We start from the raw sequence: 23,142 nt of genomic DNA on the forward strand, positions 1-23,142 counted from the left end.
ACAGAGACTAAATTGTAAATTTTAATTCTCTTTAAAAATTCAATTACAAACTTTTAAAGTATATATAAGAACCAATTTATAATTTCACTAAAAATGTAGGGACCGACTATATAATTTAACCTAAACAAAACTACCCCTAAAGGAGTAAACAACACACATTCAAATTAATAGTTTTTTTGAAAAACTAATATATCTTGTATTAGAAGTGGACAGTTATATTTTAAAACATAATTGTTTTTAGGAAACTTATAGTGGCACTCTAGTGTACATTATTGGGAACCAAAATAAACTACTAAGTCAATTTAGTGTTAGGTTCGTAATACTTTATGAATTATGGGGTTTGCCCGTTGATTTAAAAAAAAAAGTGATAGAAACCAAATAAATTTTATAATTTGTAGTCATTAATTAGTTATTATTAATATTTTTAATAGTATGAGATTATATTTAAAAATATAAATTTTTTTATTAATTAATTATTAATCAAATTTTAATAAAATTACTAATTTCTTACACTTTCTCATAAAATGGTGATTCTTGAACTCTCTTACTACTAGAAATAATGTATTGAGCGCAGATTAAATAAATTATTAACGAAAGGAATCACGAGGAAGAGGGGACAATAAGGACTTGTATAAGAATTATCAAAAGCTGACTTTTACTAAAAGCTTATCATTAAAATTTTTACTTAGGAACAGAAAGTTATACTATTATTTAAAGGTAAATTCTATCAAATTTATCGAATTTTAAAAGAGAATTTATTTTTTATTACATTCAGAATATTAATGGTTGAATTAAATTAATTTATTATGAGTCACCAAAAAAAAATAATTTATTATGATTAAATTTAATTTTTTATTTTATTTAAGTTTTGATAATCCAATTAACTAATAATAGTATAATTCTTTTTGTAATTTATAAAAATTATTAAAAAAATCTTATTTTGTAATTTAATTTTTCTCAAACCACATATCTATTAATTATTTTCAACAAAAAAATCTCAAAAGATAAAAAAGCAAATATAAAAAAGTTTTAGAGACATTAAAAATGTCCAAAATATTATATCTTGATAATTCTCTCTTGTTTAATTTCCTTCATATTTTTTAAAAAAATCTCTTTATATATAGTATATTTGATACTTACTAAAAAATCTTTCATTATAATAAAATTTATTTTTAATTACAATTCAATTAGAGCTGTGTATGTTGAACAAACTTACTGAATAAATAAACTGAGATATATATAAGTACGTAAAATTATAGAAATTCACTACAACAATATAGACTATTTTTAAGGATTATTATGTGTCAAAAAAAATTAAAATTAGTCAAAAAAATAAATTTTGACATTATTTTAACTATGAAAATATGTTAATAAAAGTTTTGTCGAAAATAGTATTTTTAACATATAAGTAATTGTAAAAAAAGTTTAAATCTTATTTTGATAAATATTGGCCATCAAAAATAATTTGTTATAAAATTTGAGAATATATTTTTGTGATACTTATTAACCGTCAAAAATACTATTTATTTTGACACTTATTGACCATAAAAAATTCTCAACAAAAAGTTTTTAACAAAGAATGAGATAAGATCTTGAAATTGAAGAATAAACTAAGATTTTGAAGATGAAGAATGAGTAGTATGATCCAAACTGAGAGCAGTGTGATGCCAAAATTGACGGAGCTCAACGAAAAAAGGAATAATGGAGTATGTTGAAAATAAATGAGTGTCAAAATTGAGGAATAATTTTCTACAATCAAATTATAAATAAAAAAAATATAAAAAATTTGACATTTGTGATATTTATCAAAAATATATATTAATTTTTACACTTAACTATGATTGTTAAAAGAAATCATGTTAAAATAGCTCTCTTTTCTTGTAGTGATTCTTGAAATAATAACATATTTTCAAAAAAAAAACTCCCTTAATTTCTTTCAATTAAATTTGAATTTCAAATTTGGTGAAGATGGCATAGTTTTTTTTTTCTCCTTTTTTTCCTCCTACTTTCAACAATCTCGAGTCTAACCGCTTTTTTTTCTAAAATATTTTTGTACGAAGGATGAATTTTTTTTTACTAATATGAAGCAAGTAAGACAGAATTATCAAGTGATAGCGTTACGAGAATTTTTTTTATGTCTTTTGAATTTATTTATTTATTTATTTTATGTTTTGAGATTTTTTATTGAAAATGATAAATAAATATGTGATTTGAGAAAAAAATTACAAATGATTAATAAATAATTTTTTATATTTCTTTTATTTTATTTTTTGAGAATTTTTTTGTTGAGAATGATTAATAAATGTGGTTTGAGAAAAAATAAATTACAAAATAAAATTTTTTAATGATTTTTATAATTGCAAAAAGAATTATACCATAGTTAGTTAGTTGTAGGGGTATTATTGGTTTGGTTTGATTTGGTTTTGGACCAAAAACCAACCAAACTAATTTGTTCGGTTTTTTCAAAACACCAACCAATCGATTTGCTGTTTGTGCAACAACTGAACCAAATCAAAAGTGGTTTGGTTCAGTCAACTTTTTTTATTTTTAAATTCTAACTAACAGAAAATTAATCATCCTAAAATAAAGTTCAAAACAATCAACAAACTGAAATAACATTACATTACATTCAAATTTAATACAATTTTAACTCATTCCAACAACTAAACATAAAACAAACACATTTGTCAAGTTTAACATTTTCAACTTCAACTTCAAGTCTGGATTATTGGGCTGTTCATTGCTTGCTGGCATATATACAAACATAAATGAACAACAAAGATACATCAAGATCAAATAACAAATTAACAACGATACAGTACATAACAAGTTAACAACTATCAAGCCAAAATCTATTTATATACAAACACAATAAATCAACAAAAATTCAGATACAACTATTACTTTATCAGTGCTCTATTCCAAGTTTGTTCTCAAACAACAATAAATCATACTAAAAAATTTTCAATATACAAGTAAACAAAACAAAAAATTAGGACCAGCAACAAATTATTCTCAAATAAATCATTAGGACTAGCAACAATGGTGCACGAAATCACAATCACACTTTTGCAATTTCGCACAACTAACCAGCAAGTGCACTGGGTCATCCAAGTAATACCTTACGTGAGTAAGGGTTGATCCCACGGAGATTGTCGGCTTGAAGCAAGATATGGTTATCTTGTAACTCTTAGTCAGGATATCAATAATAATTCTCAGTTTTAATTGGAATGAGTAAAAGAACATGGATTAAATAATACTTGTTATGCAGTAATGGAGAACAGGTTGAGGTTTTGGAGATGCTCTGTCTTCTGAATTTCTGCTTTCCTACTGTCTTCTTCTTCACGCACGCAAGGCTCCTTCCATGGCAAGCTATATGTTGGTGGATCACCGTTGTCAATGGCTACCATCCGTCTTCGCAGTGAAAATGGACCAGCTACGGGTTTCATAGGGCTAATCATCTGTCGGTTCTCACTAGTGTTGGAATAAGATCCATTTATCCTTTTGCACACTGTCACTGCGTCCAACATTTGTGAGTTTGAAGCTCGTCACAGTCATCCCTTCCCGGATCCTTCTCGGAATACCACAGACAAGGTTTAGACTTTCCAGATCTCAAGAATGCTGCCAATTGATTCTAGCTTATACCACGAAAATTCTGATCTCACAGATTTGAATGCTCTGTTGTCAGGAGAGGCAATCAAACTCGTGAACCAGGAACCAAAGAGATACACACTCAATCTAAGGTAGAACGGAAATGGTTGTCAGGCACTCGTTCATAGGTTGAGAATGGTGATGAGTGTCACGGATCATCACATTCATCATGTTGAAGTGCGAGTGAATATCTTAGAATAGAAACAAGCATGATTGAATGGAAAATAGTAGTAATTGCATTAATCCATCGAGACACAGCAGAGCTCCTCACCCCCAACCATGGAGTTTAGAGACTCATGCCGTAGAAGATACAAAATTCAGATGTAAAATGTCATCAGGTACATAGTAAGTCTCTAAAAGTAGTTTTTATACTAAACTATTGACCTAGGTTTACAGAAAATGGGTAAACTAAGATAGATAGTGCATAAATCCACTTCTAGGGCCCACTCGGTGTGTGCTTGGGCTGAGCATTGAAGCTTCCATGTGTAGAGACTTTTCTTGGAGTTAAACGCTAGGTTGCTGCCTGTTTCTGGCGTTTAACTCCAGTTTTTATGCCAGTTCTGGCGTTTAACGCTAGAATAAGGTAGAAAGTTGGCGTTAAACGCCAGTTTGCGTGATCTCAACTCGGGCAAAGTATGGACTATTATATATTGCTGGAAAGCCCAGGATGTCTACTTTCCAACGCAATTGAGAGCGTGCCAATTGGGCTTCTGTAGCTCCAGAAAATCTATTTCGAGTGCAGGGAGGTCAGAATCCAACAGCATCTGCAGTCCTTTTTCAGCCTCTAAATCAGATTTTTGCTCAGGTCCCTCAATTTCAGCCAGAAAATACCTGAAATCACAAAAAAAACACACAAACTCATAGTAAAGTCCAGAAATGTGAATTTTGAATAAAAACTAATAAAAATATAATAAAAAATAAATAAAATATACTAAAAACTACCTAAAAACAATGCCAAAAAGCGTATAAATTATCTGTTCATCAAACAACAACAAATTTTATTCAACAAAAAATTAGGACCAGCAACAACAACAAATTAGGACTAGTAACAACAAATTTTACTGAAAACAAAAATTAAGACCATTAACTGTTCTATGTAAAAATATCAACAATTCAAAAAACTCATAACACACAATATAATGATGACTCTAAGCAACCTCATCAACCTGATCATCAATAGACCAGCAACAACAACAAATTTTAATCCAAAAATTGTGAATATACTAACCTCCGAAGAAGACATTGTTGAGCTGCAAGAGAAGGCTCGTGATGCTGTTGCTCGGGGAAAAGAGGGCTGATCGGTGATGATTGCTACATCTTCGCAGACTACTGTGATGACTCTGAATGTGGTTGCTCGATGATGGAAAGGGTTGATCAACGACGGAAAGGACTGGACGATGGCGCTCTCTGGCTCTCTGTCTGTGCTACTCCTGCGACGAAGACTACTGCAGTTGCGACTTGCGATGGCGTGCTTGAGAGCGACGATGATGGCTCTGACTGCTCGAGGCGCGTTTGAGTGTCATGATGACTAAGTGACTTGAACCGCAGAGAGGAGAGGATCTAGTTACAATGGAGGTTGAGGAACAAAGACTTAGAAGATGCAGGCTTAGTAAGCTCAGTCTCTCACTCTCTAGAGTGATCGAAGAGGAGGATGGATAACATACTCAGAGGGAGGGAGGCGTACTGCGTGACTGCGCAGAGGGTTAAGGATTTTGTTAATTGTTACTAGGTTAAAGGGCAAATTGGTAAATGAACCATTGCTATAGGCTAGTGTTTGGTTTGATTTTTATTGATCCAACCGAAAACTGAACCGAACTGATTGGTTTAAAGAAAAAACAAAAAAAAAACGAGTTTTTTACTTTGATTGTTATAAATTTCGATTCGGTTTTATGGTAATTTTTGGTCCAGTTCAGTAACTTACGCCCCTAGTTAGTTGGGTTATCAAAACTTATATTAAATAAAAATTTAAATTTAACCATGATAAACCAATCTAATTCAACTACTAATATTATGACATGTAACAAAGGATAAATTATCCTTTAAAATTAGAAAGATTTGATAGAATTCACCTTATTTAAAACATTAGCTTAGCTAGCTAACAAATACTCAAAGAATACTCCTTAAAAATAATAAAAATAAAATTAGAACATTTTTATGTAGTATGTGAGAAAGTAAGCTTCAATAACCAAAATACATGTAAAAAATGAGAACTTCAATATCAATAAATTAAATTTTTACTATTAAAATCTTGATGTAAAAATTTTCTTGTATTTTAACAAAAATTTTGGTGGTGACTGGTGATTTTAAATTATAATTCAATTGAAGAATTTTGTTTGTCAAAAACTTTTTAATAATAATTATGATTGAAGTTTAATAAAAAGCATATGAAAATGTGTGAGGGTGAAAAGTTAAATGTTATATATATATTGATGTGTATAATAGGAAGTGATATAATATCAGGAAAAATTAACCCAATGTAACAATAGTGTAATAGTAGAAATAGTAAAAATTAACAAAAAAAATAAGAAAAGAATATAGTAGAAGAAATTGACCAGAAGAGATATCAAGCATCAGTCATCTGGTCTTACTAGTGCTTGAAGGACCTGATCAAAAAGAAGAAGAAAAAATTTAGGGAAGAGAAACAAAATTTATTAGAGAGGAATTGTACCACTATAACTACCAATCATAGCATCCTAACCGCTTATTGGTAGCTCCTTCTTAAGCCTCTTTTTGGTCTCTAATCAATTGGATCCGCTGTTATGTGTGACATGTCCATCATTTATAACTAACTCATCTAAAGGAATTTTTGCTGACACGTCCTCACTTGGCCTTGGCTGTGCATGGCCCAATTTGGGAATTATCACCTCATTCATTCACATAACATCACCCTCCCCATTAAAAATAACTTTGTCCTCAAAGTTGAAGAGTGATAATGTACTGCTAGACTATTCAGCCAGCTCTCAATAAGATCTCCTTAACTTCTTTGCCATCCTAAATAATGGTATGCTGATTCAGCACCTTATGAGGGTGTAAAATTGGTTCATTGTAGTAGTACACAGTGACAATGGTAAGTAATGAGTGACATTGTCACCCTATACTTATTCAAAGTAGAAATATAGAATGCATAATAGATTTTGGCATTCGCAGACAACTCCAGTTTGTAAGCCACTGGATTGATTTTCTGCTTTATCCTAAATGGACAAAAATAATGCACGCTATGCTTTTGGTTTTTCTTTAAAGCAATCGAATGCTACCGATAAGGTTGTAATTTCACCAAAAGCAGGTCGCCCTCGTACAATTCAACTTGTCAGCGATGTCTATCAGCGAAAGCTTTCATAAATTGTTGAGCTCGAGTGAGGTTCTGTTCCAAGGTTTCTAAGAGCTTATCCCACTATAATAGCATCTCTTACAACGATGGCTCATTAGCAGCGGAAAATTCATAGCGCACCACAGTAGGTGGTTCTCTTCCATACAAGGTCTTGAATGGAGTCATCCAAATGCTGCCATGAAACGACGTGTTACACCAAAATCCATCCCATTAAAGCATTTCTAACCATTTCTTTAGATGCTCAAAACAAAAATATTTCAAATACATTTTGAGAGACTTGTTCAAGGTTTTACTTTGACTATCTGATTGAGGGTGATATGCGAAGCTCATCGTCAACCTTGTTCCTTGGAGTTTGAATAATTGCTGCTAAAATTTACATACAAACACCTTATCACTGTTAGAAACAATTGACTGTGGAAACCCATGAAGCTTAACAACATTCTTTACAAAAGCTTTGCCAGCCATTTTGCTATTAAAGTCATGTTTAAGGGGGATGAAGTGGAAAAATTTGGTCAACCGATCAATCACGACCACGATAAAATATCCATACAAATATCATCTCACACCAGAGACTGAATTGATAATGGGTATAACAATCCAGCGGGCAGCTTAGTCTCCACTTTTGCCTTTTGACAAATGGAACAAGAAAGGACATAAAGGCGAATATCTATTTGGCCAATAAAAGGAAGAGCATATTCGCTCCACTGTTTTAGTAAGCGCAACATGACTGCCAACAGCACTATCATGATACTCTTGTAAAATTAACTTGATAAGGCTATTCTGGGTTGGAATGACAACTTAACTACGCCACAGTGAAATATCATTCTTGCATCTATAATTTGGATCCTCCAACAAATTATTGCTGCATTGTACACGAATGGCCTTTAGATTCTCATCCAGCTCGATGTCGTTCTTCAGTCTGTCCAACCAATCTAATTTTGGGCTAGACGAAGCAGCCAAATAGCAACAAAAAAGTGCATCAGCTAGAACATTCTCAAGATCTGGTTCATACTATATATCAAAATCATAGCCCAAAAACTTATGCAACCAACGATATTGTTCTGGAGTATGCAAATCTTTCTCTAATAAAGACTTGAGACTCTTATGACATGTTTGAATAATAAACTTCTTACCAATTAAGTAGTGTCTGAATTTGGCCACGTCCTTGGTAATAGCATAGAATTTGTGAATATAAGCTGACCAGCTCTACATCAATGGAGAGAGCTTTTGGGAGAGAAAAAAAAGCTATAGGTTGGTTGCCTTGGGACAGCACAGCCCCTATACCCATACCAAAAGCATCGGTCTCTAACTTGAAGGGTAAGTCAAAGTTAGGCTAGGCTAAAATTAGTCGGGATTAATTGGCAAGTTTAAGGTCAAAGCTAGTTGCGACCTAATCGTTCAAAGCGAAAGCATCTTCAAATTCGTCAAGCGAACTGCTAATAACGCATACCCTTTAATAAAGTGCCTAATTGGTGAGGATAAGTAAACCCAGAGCTTCCTAGATTAGAAGGCTGTGGCCACACCATCACAGCACTCACTTTATCCGACTCCATGTGCACACCGTTTTTTGAAAATCGTGTGGCCTAAATAATCTATCATTGCTAACCCGAAAAGAGACTAGAAATGTTTAGCAAATAGATACTCTTGTTACAACAACTTTTAATACCTTTTTCAGGTGACTAAGATGCTCATGCCAAGAGGGGCTATACATAAGTATATCATCAAAGAAGACCAAAATGAACTTCCTTAAATACGACTGAAAGACATTGTTCATGAGACTTTGGATTGTGGCAGGCACATAAGTTAAGTCAAACGGCATAATTAACCACTCATAGAGCCCTTGATGTGTTCGAAGGCTATTTTGAAACGATCTTCAGGTCAAACTAGAATTTGGTCATAACTCAAATGCAGATCAAGCTTAGAAAACACAGTGGCACCAAATAATTCATTCAGTAACTCATCTATCGTGGGTTTGAAAAATCTTTCCTTAATAGTAACATTCTTCAAGGTGTGATAATTAGTGCAAAGGCACCATGAACTATCCTTCTCACTAGAAAAATTTGGGAAGAAAATTGACTCTTATTAAGTTGGGTGATGCCTTGCTATAACATATCTTGGACCATAGGATCTATTTGAGATTTCTGACTATGAGGGTATCGGTACGACCTTAGCTTCACTAGGTCAGCCCTTTGCACTAAAAGGATGCTATGATTATGGGAACGTTGAGGTGGTAGACCTGATGGCTAAGCGAACACGGATGCATAAGTGTGAAGCAACACTACCAATTCTTGTTGTAAGTTCTCTGGGAGCTATAGGACAAGTAACTCATCCTTGAGAGTTGGTTGCAGTTCCAGTGTGAATGCTTCAGCAGTAGAGTTTGTAGTCACCAATTTCTGAATATGATTATATTGAGCTGGGAGTGGTGGAGGATTGTGTTATCCAAAAACGATGATAAATTTCCCCTCATGTATGAATTTGATGAATCCAGCATTGTAGTCCATAATATGGGCATATGAAGCTTCTTAAGGCATGTAGTGCCCAAAACCAAATCCCTACCAGCCACATTCAATACATAGACATTCGGAATTGTCACTTTGAACCCCTGAAAATTCACATCCAGAGAGGGAACTCAACTTTCAACTGTCAAGACATCGAAATTACCCACTATAACTTTAAAATCCGAGGTTGGTTCCAAAGGGAGATTCACAAATCTAGCAACTTGTGGTTGGATGAAGCTATCCGAGCTGCCTCCTTGTGATAGCACTAGCATTTCTAAGCTACCAATTGAAGCTGTCATGTGAAATGTTGCGGGACCATTAGTATCAAGCATGGCATTGTATAAAAGATGATGCTCTAGTACTTGTTGTTCTAGCTGCCGCATTATGTTATCACTGTCATCCACTAGTTGATTGCCAGTGCCAACCCCTTCAAGAGCCAAATCATTCTCACTTTTGAGTTGTAACAACATGAATTGGCGATTGGAACATTTATGAGAGGCTAAAAATTTTTCATCGCACCAGTAGCATAATCTCTTCTCATGTTTGCTTGGGATTTTTGTTGGGCTTAATCTTTGAATTGGGGGTTTGTTAGGTGCAAGGAAAGGACGTTGTTGTGACATTGGTAGAAGTGGAGGCAAGTTGCTACAATTTGGGGTGCGTACTGAATAAGTGAGCGACACGGTGGTCGTTGGTGATTTGTAATTTGAAGGGCCATACTGGGTTCTAGGTGCTGAAGTAAACTTATCTTCATATAAATGATCCAAGGTTAGAGCCTTCATTAGGGATGGGGGTACTGAGCTTCAAGCTTCCTCCTAATGTCCTATCTCAAGCTACTAATGAAACAATCTCACAAGGCATCAGGGGAAACAATGCTAGTACGATTAGATAATGCAACAAATTTAGCATAATAGTCACTAGCCGAGGTAGTTTGTTGCAACTTGAATAATACCTCTCGTGGATATTCAAATAAGAACAGTCCAAATTCCAATTCAATAGCTCACTTCAATTGCGTCCAAGAGCGGAATTGGGATGTATGTTGCGACATCTAGAACTAGGTAGCGATAGCCAACATGTGAATAGTGGCAATTGCGATTCTTTCCTCCTCTGGCACTTTGAAAAAATCAAAGTACTGATCCAATGAGAAAATCTATCCTAAACTGTTCTTGCCATCAAATTTCAGTAAGTCAAAATTTACCCTCTGATATTGTGCGAGATGAGAAGGTGGGTTGTGTCCTAAGCTCAAAACATAGGTTTGCTCCTGTGATGGAGATCTATTCTGAGATCAATCCTGAATCAGTTAGTTCAGAGAGGATTGGATTGCATCAAATTTTAGATTAGTCACCCCAATAGCTCTGGCATGCTCAGCGCGATTTTCATTGGTTACCTCTTCAATCATCTTGAACAAGCATTTAATGTTTTCCTCCAAACTCCTCATGCATGTGTTATTAGCAACAACCATGACGAAACGAAAGCACCAAATATGAGGGTGAAAAGATGAATGTTATATATTTGATATGTATAATAGGAAGTGGTACAATATCAGAGGGAATTAACCCAATGTAATAATAGTGTAGCAGCAGAAATAGTAAAAATTAACAAAAAATAAGGAAAGAGTATAGTAGAAGGAATTGACAAGAGAAATTAAGCATCAGTCATTTGGTTTTGCTAGTGTTTGAAAGACCTAATGATCAGAAAGAAGAAAGAAGATTAGTAGCTGAAATTCAGGGAAAGGAAACTGAATTTGTTAGAGAGGAATTATACCACTATGTGCTATCAATCATAGCCTCCTAACCGCTTATTAATAACTCTCATTCTTACGCCCCCTTTTTGGTTCCTGATCAATCGGATCCACTACCACGTGTCCATCATTTGTAACTAACTCCTCTAAAGGAATTGATGCTGACACATCCTCACTTGGACTTGATTCTGCATGGCCCAATTTGAGAATCATCGCCTCATTCATGATCAGAATAGCGAATTAAATGATATAAAGGTTAACTACCAATTTAGTACCCGAAAGATTCAACCACTGACAAAAAAAGTCTCTAAAAGATGTTATTGACAAAATAGCCTTTGAATGATTTGAAAATGCAACAAAAATAACTAATAATTATTATACTTTTTGTAAGTGACAAAAAAATTTTTGTATTCAGCAAACGGTTTATCTATTTGATTTGAATTTTTGTGCCAACATTTGAATAAATATTTAGAAGGTACAATAAAAAATTCAGAACGAAATTTGATCTCTAGACTTTTCTTTTTATTTTTCAAAAAAAGATGGTAATTCACAATAAAAAAAACTTTTAAAAATAATTCACTTGACATAAAATTAACAAATTTTAAGGATAAAAATATCTTATTTTTCTAATAATGATTGCAAAAATTTGCATCAAAACCTGATCTTTAAAGTCTTTTTTTTAGAATATATATTTAATATATAGTTCTTTTTGTCGCATTTTCAAATCTTTCGTAACCTTATTTATCGTCAGCATTTTTGGGAGTTCTTTTTGTCAGTGATATAAATTATCGGGTATCATTTTGGGAGTTTATTCTATTTAGAGAAATTACCAAATCAGTCCCCAAGGATTTTAAAGGCGGACATTTTAGTCCCCAACAAAAGTTAATACACAGATCAATCCCCAAAGTTTTACTCTAACAAATAAATCAGTCCTCGGTTCATTTTTTGGCAGTAATTACCCAGATCAGCCCCCAAGAATTTTAAAAGCAGACATTTTAGTCTCCAAGAAAAATTAATTCACAGATCAATCCCCAACATTTTTTTTCGTCAGACATAACAATTCTCTGTCTAAAAAAAGTAAAATAAATTATTATTAGAGATTATTCTACAAGAAATTCAAGATTGAAATCATTTGATATTTTTTTATTTAATATAATTAAAAGATGTCCTATTTTAAAAAATATGTTTGTATTAAAAGAAAATATTTTAGTTTGGATTTCAAAAAAATCATTATTCACCTTACTTGTTTCTAACGAAAAGAGTGTATTAATATGCTAGTATCATCGTCCACATGCACAAAACTAAGTTAATAATAAAGGTCGATAAATAGTAAAAGTAAAATGGACGGGGCTATTATGTCTAAAAGAGAAACGTTGTAGATTGTATTAATTTTTCTTGAGAATTAAGATATCTGCTTTTAAAATTTTTAGGAACTGATGTAGGTAATTATTCTGCCAAAAAATAAACTGAAAACTAATTTACCTGTTAGAGTAAAACCTTAAAGATTGATTTATGTGTTAATTTTTCTTGAAAATTAAAATGTTCGTTTTTAAAATTTTTAGGATCGATTTAATTTGGATAATTACTCTTCTATTTATAATGATACACCTAATTGTGACAAAGGGTAGTGTTAAATAAGAAATCAAGAATCAAGAAGTGACAGTTATAGCAGGAGTTAGATACTTTTTCCTTCCAAAATTAGTTAGAACTAAAAAAATGGTAAAATTAATAAAGAAAAAATATTTATATAAAATTTAAACAAATTTAAAAAAAAAAATTTAAAGTGATATATTAAAATATAATTATTTATATATTTTTTTGTATATATAAATTTTTAGAAAAAATAATTTCATGACAATATTAAAACAGATAAACTGAATTATGACTTTATCCTATATCAGATTGAGTTATATAAATTTAAAAAAGTCTTTTAATTAAAGCATTTTTTAATTAAACGAAAAGCCATATTCTCTATATTTTTTACTTGTTTGTTATTAATTGTTGTATACTTTAAGAAATTTAATTGAATGGTTATACTTATATAAACAGGCTTATCAAGAAGGACAAATTGGAATCACCTTAGTGACTCATTGGATGGAACCAAAATCAAATAGTGCTGCTGATCGCAAAGCTGCTAAACGGGCTCTGGACTTTTGGTTTGGATGGTATTAATTATATTACTTATATTAAAATAAAAGAATAAATTATTATTTTTATTCATAAAAATTTAGAATATTAACAAATTGATTCATGAATAACAAACATTAATTTTATACCTATAGAAGATGAAAATTTATCAGTTTTTCCTCATAAAAATTTAGAATATTAATAAATTTGTCTATAAACAAAATTAATATTTGAATATTTTTAATTTATCACACATAAATCATCTTTTATAAATATAGAGTTAGTTTAGTTTATTCATAATTAAATTTATCAGGATTCGTTATTTTGAAATTTACTCAAAATAAAATAAAAAAGATAGAGAAAATCTCAACAAGTAAATAATTAATTCCCTTGATATATTATTTTGGAAGCCTATGTAGTTTACTTAACTTTTAACCTTGTTTTTATAACTCAAACAATTGTAATTGAACATTATTTGAAAAGTATTAATTAAAAAAAAAATTTCAGGTTTGCTCATCCAATTACATATGGTGACTATCCAGAGAGTATGAGATCTTTAGTGGGCAGCAGACTCCCCAAGTTCAAGAAACATGAATCAGAATATGTAAAGGGCTCATTTGATTTTCTTGGTGTTAATTATTACACCACCAATTTTGCAGAAAATGCATTGTCGACAAACACTGTCAACCAGAGTTTCTTAACCGATATGCATACTGTTCTCTCTAGTAAGTAAATGTGGCAAAACACTGCCATATGTTTCTTTCTACTTTTTTATTTTCAAGTGTCTTTTACTTATTTAAAACAAAAAAAATTATCTGATTATCACAGGTAGAAGAGAATCTTAGTATTGACAATGGAGACTCATATCCCCAAAATATTTACAAACTAGTAATTATACATATGATAATATAAAATCTTTTATGGTTGATTTGGCTATCTTAATAAAATTATTTTTTTTTTATGGGATTATGGGTTCAAATTTTATTTCTAACAATGCTCAAATAGTGTTTTATATTCTCCTCTTCTTTTCTTAGTTTTTTCACAATTTTTTTAAAGAAAGTAAAAAATCATTCTTTGTTTTTTTTTTAGAACATTTGTTGTGCTAATTTAGTAATATAAAAAAAACATGAAATAATATTGAGATATCTTATATATTGTCTTTTTCATATTTAAATTAAATAAATTTAATATTTATCGAAATGTGTAATCTATAGGATATTTACTAATTTAAATAGGATTATATATCTCGAGTACAGAAACACAAAGATCATAAAAAACACAACCTGGTGACTCAATACCCAGGATAAGTAACAATATTTAAAAATAAATAAATCAATTACACCCGGGATACATATAAACTGCACATTTATTCATAAATTGAGTACTTAGTACCTTAGATGCGTTAGTAAGTAATTATACGAGTACAATAATACAAATACTATAATACGAATTTAGGGTACTGCGTATCCGATTTATGAACAAATGTGCAGTTTGTATGTATCTCGGATGCAATCGATTTATTTATTTTCAAACACTGTTACTTATTTCGGATAGTGAGTCATCAGATTGTGTTTTTTATAATCTTTGTCTCATTACTTAAGATGTGTAACTGTTTTTAAATTAGTAAATATTTTACGAATTACATATTTTGATAAATATTAAATTTATTTAATTTAAATATAAAAAAACCTCTATATATTTCATATCTTTAAAATTAATTTTTTACATTAATATTGTCTATTAAAATTTATCTTAGCTTGTAATATGTTAATAATATGATGAATTTGATTCATAAATATGTTCATGCTTATAAATTTTCTAAAAAAAAAAGTTTTTTGTTAAAGAATTAAAAAGAAATTAATATATTTATTGGATAAAAAAGGTCCATAAATATTTTTAACCAAATTTTAGTTTAATTTGACTATTATTATACATTTTGTGTTAAAAAACATGTTTGGCCTCCCAAAAAATTTTCTGAAGCTCCGCCACTAATTACAAGACCTCCTTTGGCCTATTTCAAACAACATAAATTGCATTAATTACTTTATTGGATTGCATTTTGAGATGTGAACTATCAACTAAAGCAGATTTTTTTTCTTTTACAGCGGTGAGGCGTGGCGTAGCTGTTGGAATTCCAGTATGATAATTTTTTTTCCATATTTTATTATGCGCTATTATTTATTTATTTATAATCTTTTTGAAAAAGAAAAGCTACTAACAAATTTGATTATATTAAATTTTTCTAATAACTATAAAATAATTCATAACCAAAAAATTTTAATGTTGAACAATATTTGAAAATAAAGGGATGAAATAGAGCAACTCTCATCAATTCTGTGAAGTGAGTTCAAGTGTGAAGAGAAGAGAAAAAAGGGGAACGGAGCAATAGAAAAATAAAGAATAAAAAGAAGGATCAACTATCATAGAGAAAAGAAAGGGAGAAAAGAAAGAATCTGATTTCATTTCATACAAAATTGATCTAGAAGAATCTAACCCTCAACTATTATATATATATATATATATAGTTTCTAACTAAACTTTATAATTGACTTGCTGCACCGGTTACCAATTGCATAGCACACTAACAACCTAACTAACTTCAGTTCACTAGCTAATCTTTTTTATCTAATATAACTGTTGCACTATGGAGTCTTTATCATGTAACACCCCCTCTCAAACTTGAATTGGAGATCTCGATTAATTTAAGTTTGGCGTGACAAGCTCAAAATGGATTGGGTGCAAGGGCTTCTGTCAAGATATTAGCTGTTTGTTCAGTGCTAGAAATTGGGAGCAATTTCGTCACTCCCTCTTGCCATTTATCCTACACGACATGGTAATCAACCTTAATGTGCTTTGTCCGTTCGTGGAAGATGGGATTAGCGGCTATGTGCAGAGCTGACTGACTATCGCAATAGATTGTTATCAGTCTCCCCTGGTCTACCTTCAACTCTTCTAGTATGAACCTTAGCCACTGTGCCTCCTTGATTGTTGCTACAAGGGCCCTATATTTTGCTTCACACGATGATGTAGCAACTGTATCTTGTTTCTTGCTTTTCCAGGAAATGATTCAAGTACCTAGATAAAAACAATACCCTGTAATTGATCTTCGTGAATTAGAACATGTCCCCTAATTACTGTCAGAGAACCTTGATGGGAGTAAATCTATGTTAGCTGAGAAGAATAGACTCATGACTGGTGCGCTCCTGAGATACCTGAGGATCCCCAAAGCTGTCTCAAAGTGTTTGTCTGTCGCACAATCAAGGAACTGACAGAGTTTTTTCACTACATAGCAGAGCTCTGGTCGAGTGTTGGTAAGGTAGAGCAGTCACCCTATAAGTCTTCCATACTCTGAAGTTGATTCAAGGGCAGTGCCTGAGCTCTTCGATAAATGTGTGGTGTAGTCCATAGGCATTGAAACTGAGTTGGCATTCAGCATGCCATAATCCTTAAGAAGATCAATGCAGTATTTTTGTTGGCAAATAGCAATTCCCCTTTGGACTTTGGAAATCTCCATGCCAAGAAAATAGGTGAGTTCACCAAGGTATTTGATCTTGAAGAGGCCATGGAAGTACTGTTTGATATGGTTGATTTTCTTAAGATCATCACCTGCTAGCACAAGGTCATCAACATACACCAAAATCACAGTAATATGTTTTGAATTAATTTTGGTAAACATGATGTAATCATGTTTGGATTGTACATAGCCCAAATTGATGAGGGATGTTGCAAACTTAGTGTTCTACTGTCTACTCGCCTGATTCAATCCACAGAGAGAGCGGTCCAATCTGCAAATCAAGCCTATTTTTGAAAGTTGTAATCCTGGTGGAGGCTTCATGAAAACTGTTTCATTTAAATCACCATGAAGGAACACTGTGTTCACATCCAATTGGTGTAAATGCCACTGCTTTATAGCCAAAATAGCCATCACAAGTCTAAATGTATTCATTTTTACCACTGGACTGAAGTGTCCTTGTAGTCCACTCCACGAGTTTGAGAGAAACCCTGGGCCACAAGCCGCCCCTTATACCTCTCTATGGAGCCATCCGGGTTAAGTTTGAGTTTGAAGACCCATCTACAATTCACTACTGCTTTTTTACCATCAGAGAGTTTAGTCAAAGTCTAGGTTTTATTATTCTTTAGTCAAGAAGTTAATTATCAATGGATGACTTCCAATTAGTATCTGTAATAGCATCATCATAATTCCTAGGTTCTACATGCATGGGTTTAGCTAAAGGGTCTGTCTTTAGTGAGATAATTACTTGTGAAGTAGGATACTATAAGAAAGAATTAGGATTAGCTGATTCTGTTGCAGAAGACATCAAACAATAAAAATTCTTCAGGTATGTTGGAGGCCTTCTTGTCCTATTTGATCTTCTAAGACCAGTGTGATCTTGATGAACTATCCCTGAGGCTTCAAATTTTGAGCCTCTGAGAAATACATCTAAGGAAGCATGATCATGAGTAATAATTAGAGCTAATTGCTCTAGAAACTCACTTGAATCAGAAGCAATGTAATCAGGATGGGATGCATGATTATGCAATATGGTATCTAGAACATCTGTTTGTGATGCAGGTGAACATGTGACAATGTTATGCAATGGATTCTTAAAAGATGTATTGTAAGTGATGTCAAATGGATCTGTGAATGTAGTAAGCATATTAGTTGGTATGTGATTTTGTGCTTGACCAGGATCAGAGAATGCATCTGATGCAAAAGGCATAATATTTTCATAGAAAACAACATTTTTGGAGAGAAAAATATCCATAGTTGATAGATCAAATAGCAAATAGCCCTTGGTCCTTGGTTTATGTCCAAGATATACACATTTTCGGGACCTTTTGTCAAGTTTCTTTCCATGAGCAGTAAGGCTGCAACATATGCCAAGCAACCAAACACCCTGATATAGTCAATCTCAGGTAATTTTCCTTTTAAAATTTCATAGGGAGAAACATTTTGTAATAGAATTCTAGGTATGTGATTAAGAATATGAATAGCTTGTGCTGCTGCATATGTCCAGAAACCCTTTTGGCATGTTTGCTTGAAACATTAATGCTTTAGTTATTTCTAAAATGTGTTGATGCCTCCTTTCTACAATTTCATTTGATTGATGAGTCTCAGTACACGTTGTTTGATGTATTATGGCTTTGGAATTATAAAAAGAGTTTAACTTGAATTCAAGGACATTATCAGTTTTGATCTTTTTCATAGAAACATTGAATTTTGTTTGAGCAAGATTTATAAAATTTTACACAAGGGAAGCTATCTCAGCCTTTGATTTCATGAAAAAAATCCAAGTATATTGACTTTTGTTATCAATTATACAGTCAAGAAATATTTGTGTTCTCCAATGAAAACTGTTCCAATAGATCCCCATATATCCATGTGTACTAACTCAAATAAATTCACAGACTTAGACATGCTAGAAGAAAAAGAAAGTCGTTTCTATTTAGCATACTGACAGGAGTCATAGCCATAGGGTCCAATGTAACCTTTATTTTTCAAAAAACTATATGATTTATGCATCACATTTATTTTCTGAGATGGTATGTGGCCTAGTCTAATATGCCAAATTACTTTTGAATCATCTTTACCGGAATTGTAGGGCAAGGCCATAGATGACAATGCTGATGTGATATTTGTTGTTGTGATTGGTCTTAAATTCTCAAATGCATATAATCTCCTTCTTTGTTCAGCTACTCTAATCCTCTTTTTGGAAATTGGAACATGTATCTCACAATTGGAATCATAAAAAATGAACTTGTATTTCATATCGTTAGTCAATTTCGATACTGATATCAAATTGAACTTAAATTTTGGGACAAACAATGCATGTACTAATTGAAGTTGGGCAGTAAAATCTATGGTATCAGCTATATCTGTGATAGTTTGTGTTCCATCAGGTAGGTTTATATGTACAAATTTAATGTGGTATAAGCTTTTAAATGCACTAATTGAATATGAGACATGGCCAATGGCTCCTGAGTCAATGACACAAGAGCAATGACTAAAAGTAGCTAATGACATGATGAATGCAATACATTGGCTAGATGGTAGTGTAGTGGTTTGATTATGACTTTGCTATTGTGGTTTTTGCTTTTCTAGAAGTGCCAATAATGCCAACTTTTAATCTGCAAAAAATGAGATCTTGGAGTCATGTTGAACTTCCTGAGATGCATTGCTGACTTTTTCATCATGCTCATCAGCAATTATGTTGTTGATTATGCTTCCTCCATTTTCGGCTCTCAAATGGGATGGAAAACCATGTTTTCTGTAACATGTGTCCTTAGTGTGGCCACTCTTTCCATAGAAAATGCACTGCTTGTAACTTTGAGTTCGGCCGCCTCTTCCATAAGTAGTTCTACCGCCTCTACCTTTGAAGCCTCTTCCCCCTCTCATGTTTGAGCTTGCTTGGGGGTTCATGGCAAAATTCGACTTTGTATCTGAGTTGGCCATCAAGGTTCTACATCAAGTGATTCCATATTTTGTCATTCTTGCTACAGAAGTAATGAAAACACAGCATCAACGTCAGGAAGTGGCTTCATGAGCATTACTTGTGATCTCACAACAACATATTGATTATTGAGGCCTCTTAGCATCCTAACCACATACATGTTTTCTTTGTGTTTTCTCACAACATCAAGACCACAGTCACACTCTCTAACACAAGACTTGCAAACTGGTATAGGAGAAAAATTGTTTAATTCCTTCCAAAGCCCCTTTAATTTGTTGAAATATGCAGTGATGCTCAAATCACCATGTTTGATTGCAAACAACTATTCTTGAAATTTCGCAATTCGAAACAAGTCACCCTGATAATATCTGTGTTTCAGCGCATTTCAAATGTCAGCGGCATTGTTCATCCAGATGACACTTTACGCTATTTTTTGACTCAAAAAAAGGTTCAACCAAGACACAATATAGGTGTTGCACCTATCCCATGCCTCAAACAAAGAGTCTTCTTGTGTTGGCTTAGTAATGGAACCATCAACAAACTTTAATTTATTCTTTGACTTCAACGCTCTCCACATAACTCTCTCTCATGTATGATAATTGTTCGCACCAAGAATTACTGAAACTAAAGGCATTCCTGGACTTTCTCCAAGATGCAGAAAATAAGGACTCACCGGATCCATGATCGGATTCACGTTCACTCGGCTTGTAGCTAATTGTAGTTGATTAACATGATCCAACAGGTTTGCAAGAACTTGAATGTCAATGCTCTGCGGCACTTGTTCTACCATTTCTGGTGAATGTCGAACAAAAGGAAAAACTTCAATTTCTCAATTTCCCAAAAAAAAAACTTTAATTTCTGAGAACTGTCAAATTCTACCGCCAGATCCCGAGCTTCCTTATTCAAGATCCTTCTATAGTTACACGATTCTTCAAATCAGGACCTTCCACACTTGATCTCGTGATCGGAGCTTCTACTTCAGTCCACACTCACTGCACCATGTTAAAACAGCCATAGATGAAGCTGAGCAACTTTCATCAACTTTGTGAAGTGAGTTCAAGTGTGAAGAGAAGAGAAAAAAAAGGAACGAAACAAGAAAAAATTAAAGAACAAGAAGAATGATCAACTATCAGAGAGAAAAGAAAGGGAGAGAAGAAAGAATCTAATTTCATTTCATACAAAATTAATCTAAAAAAATCTAACTCTCAACTAGCTATAACACTAGATTTATATACAATTTCTAACTAATCTTTATAATTGATTTGCTGCATCGATTACCAATTGCATAGCACACTAACAACCTAACTAACTTCAGTTTTACTAGCTAATCCTTGTTATCTGATATCACTGCTGCACTATGGAGCCTTTATCATGTAACAATTCTTTTGCTCACACTTTTTTCCATTTTTTATGTTTCTTTATACTATTATTTTCAAAATGATTATCAAGAGTTAAAAAAAAAAGGTTGTTACCAAAGAAAACAAAACCAGAAAAAGTTGTTGCTGGACAAAGTTTCTAAATAACATTACCAAAATTTTCATGATTGTGCAGACCGCTTTGAACTGGCTATTCATTTATCCAAAGGGACTTCACCATCTTTTGTTATACATAAAGGACAACTATAAGAATCCAACGATTTACATTACGGAAAATGGTACATTTTTATCATTCAGTTTTAAATTTGTCTTGGCAATTAATTATAATTTATCTAGAATTCTATTATAGACAACTTAGACGTCCATAACTACATATTTAATATCATGATGAAACTTAATTTTCACAACTCTCGATGCTTATTTCCACTCATGAAATAAGTTTAGTTTGTTGTGTAAAATTTGTATCATTAAGGGCAGTCAAAGGATTGATAAATTAAAATTTATATAAACACTAAACAATTCTTCATTGTAGACAAATATTGTGTTTTAAATTAAAATACCTATATGAATTTAGTCCTTCATTGCAGGCTAAGGATGCTAATTCCTAACTTCATTTTTAGTTTTTTTTTTTTTGTTCAATAAATTTCTTGCTAGGTGGTAGCTAGAGAATATTTTAATGAGGCGATGCATGCACTATTTTTGGAATAGTCTTTTTATCTGTCCATGTTTTTGTGTTTTTTTTCAAAAGAAAAAATAAATAAATAAACAACTACAAACGAACCTAACTCACTTGTTACCGAACTTAGGTTCAAGCCATTCAATTCTTATTTTCCAAAAATTATAATTATTAACAATATTAATATTATTTTGGTATCAAAATTATTTTACAGGTGTAGCTGAAGCAAATAATGCTTCAAAGCCAATCAAAGAGGCCTTGAAAGATAGTATCAGGATTAGATACCATGATGGTCATCTCAAATCTCTTCTTCAGGCAATAAAGTGAGAATCAAAACAAAGTGGAATTTAATTTGTTTTAAATTAAATGAAAATGAAAATGTATATTTTATATTAAAAAGATAAAAAGTTGATAATGTTTTCTTTCCATTGTATTTATTAAAATACTTCAAAAATTTTTTATTATTAATATTGTTACTTTGTTCAATATATATATATATATATATATATATATATATATATATATATATATATATATATATATATATATATATAGTTTAACAATTGAAGATTTTTGCATTAACTATTTTTTTTTTGTTTCACTCTAATTTGTACGCAGAGATGGGGTTAACGTGAAAGGCTATTATGCATGGTCATTTCTTGACGATTTTGAATGGGATGCTGGGTACACTTTTCGATTTGGCCTCATTTATGTGGATTTCAGGAACAATTTGCGAAGATATCTCAAATATTCTGCTTATTGGCTGAAGATGTTCTTGGTCAAGTGATGACCTAATTTCCTTTCTTGAACCATTTGGATTCCCAAGTTCTAATGATTAATTAAGTTCTTGTTGTATATTACTTGCTTTACATAAGTTTGTATGGGTCAACTTCTAATAAAAGACCCTTTTTTGAATTATTTTATAAAAAAAATAAAAATAATTTTATGTTTAAATATTTCATACATAAATATTTTTTTATTTATTAATTATATTTTTTAGTATAATAATATAAAAATATTTTTTATTTATTTATTATATAAAAAATATATTTTTTAAAAATATATTTTAAAAAAATATAAATTATAATTTTTTAAAAAATATTTTTTTAATATTTTTATTTTTACTACTATAAATTTATTAAATACGTAAAAAAAATAACCTTTCTTTATTAAAAAATTATTTTTTTATTAATTTAACGACACCCAAATAATAATATCATAAAAAGATATATATAATTTGCTTGTTTCAAAAATAATAAAGACTTAGCTTAGGGTTATACATAATGGAGTTCCTGA

At 31.7% G+C, this 23,142-nt stretch overlaps 1 protein-coding gene across 1 annotated transcript in view; it reads left to right on the forward strand.

Moving 5' to 3' along the window:
* LOC107613964 (vicianin hydrolase) overlaps nucleotides 1–22,815 on the forward strand; it is a 28,909-nt gene extending 6,094 nt beyond the window's left edge. Inside the window, exons 8-13 of the mRNA XM_088496322.1 lie at nucleotides 13,265–13,380; nucleotides 13,850–14,067; nucleotides 15,448–15,479; nucleotides 21,346–21,448; nucleotides 22,061–22,169; nucleotides 22,465–22,815. Coding sequence (XP_088352448.1) covers nucleotides 13,265–13,380; nucleotides 13,850–14,067; nucleotides 15,448–15,479; nucleotides 21,346–21,448; nucleotides 22,061–22,169; nucleotides 22,465–22,633 — 747 coding nt within the window. The 3' untranslated portion in view covers nucleotides 22,634–22,815. The remainder of the gene's footprint in view (nucleotides 1–13,264; nucleotides 13,381–13,849; nucleotides 14,068–15,447; nucleotides 15,480–21,345; nucleotides 21,449–22,060; nucleotides 22,170–22,464) is intronic.
* The last annotated feature ends 327 nt before the right edge of the window (nucleotides 22,816–23,142 follow it).

This window comes from Arachis ipaensis, chromosome B8 (assembly GCF_059453495.1).
Source record: "Arachis ipaensis isolate K30076 ecotype BB chromosome B8, ASM5945349v1, whole genome shotgun sequence".
In the NCBI taxonomy this organism is placed as follows: Eukaryota; Viridiplantae; Streptophyta; class Magnoliopsida; order Fabales; family Fabaceae; genus Arachis; species Arachis ipaensis.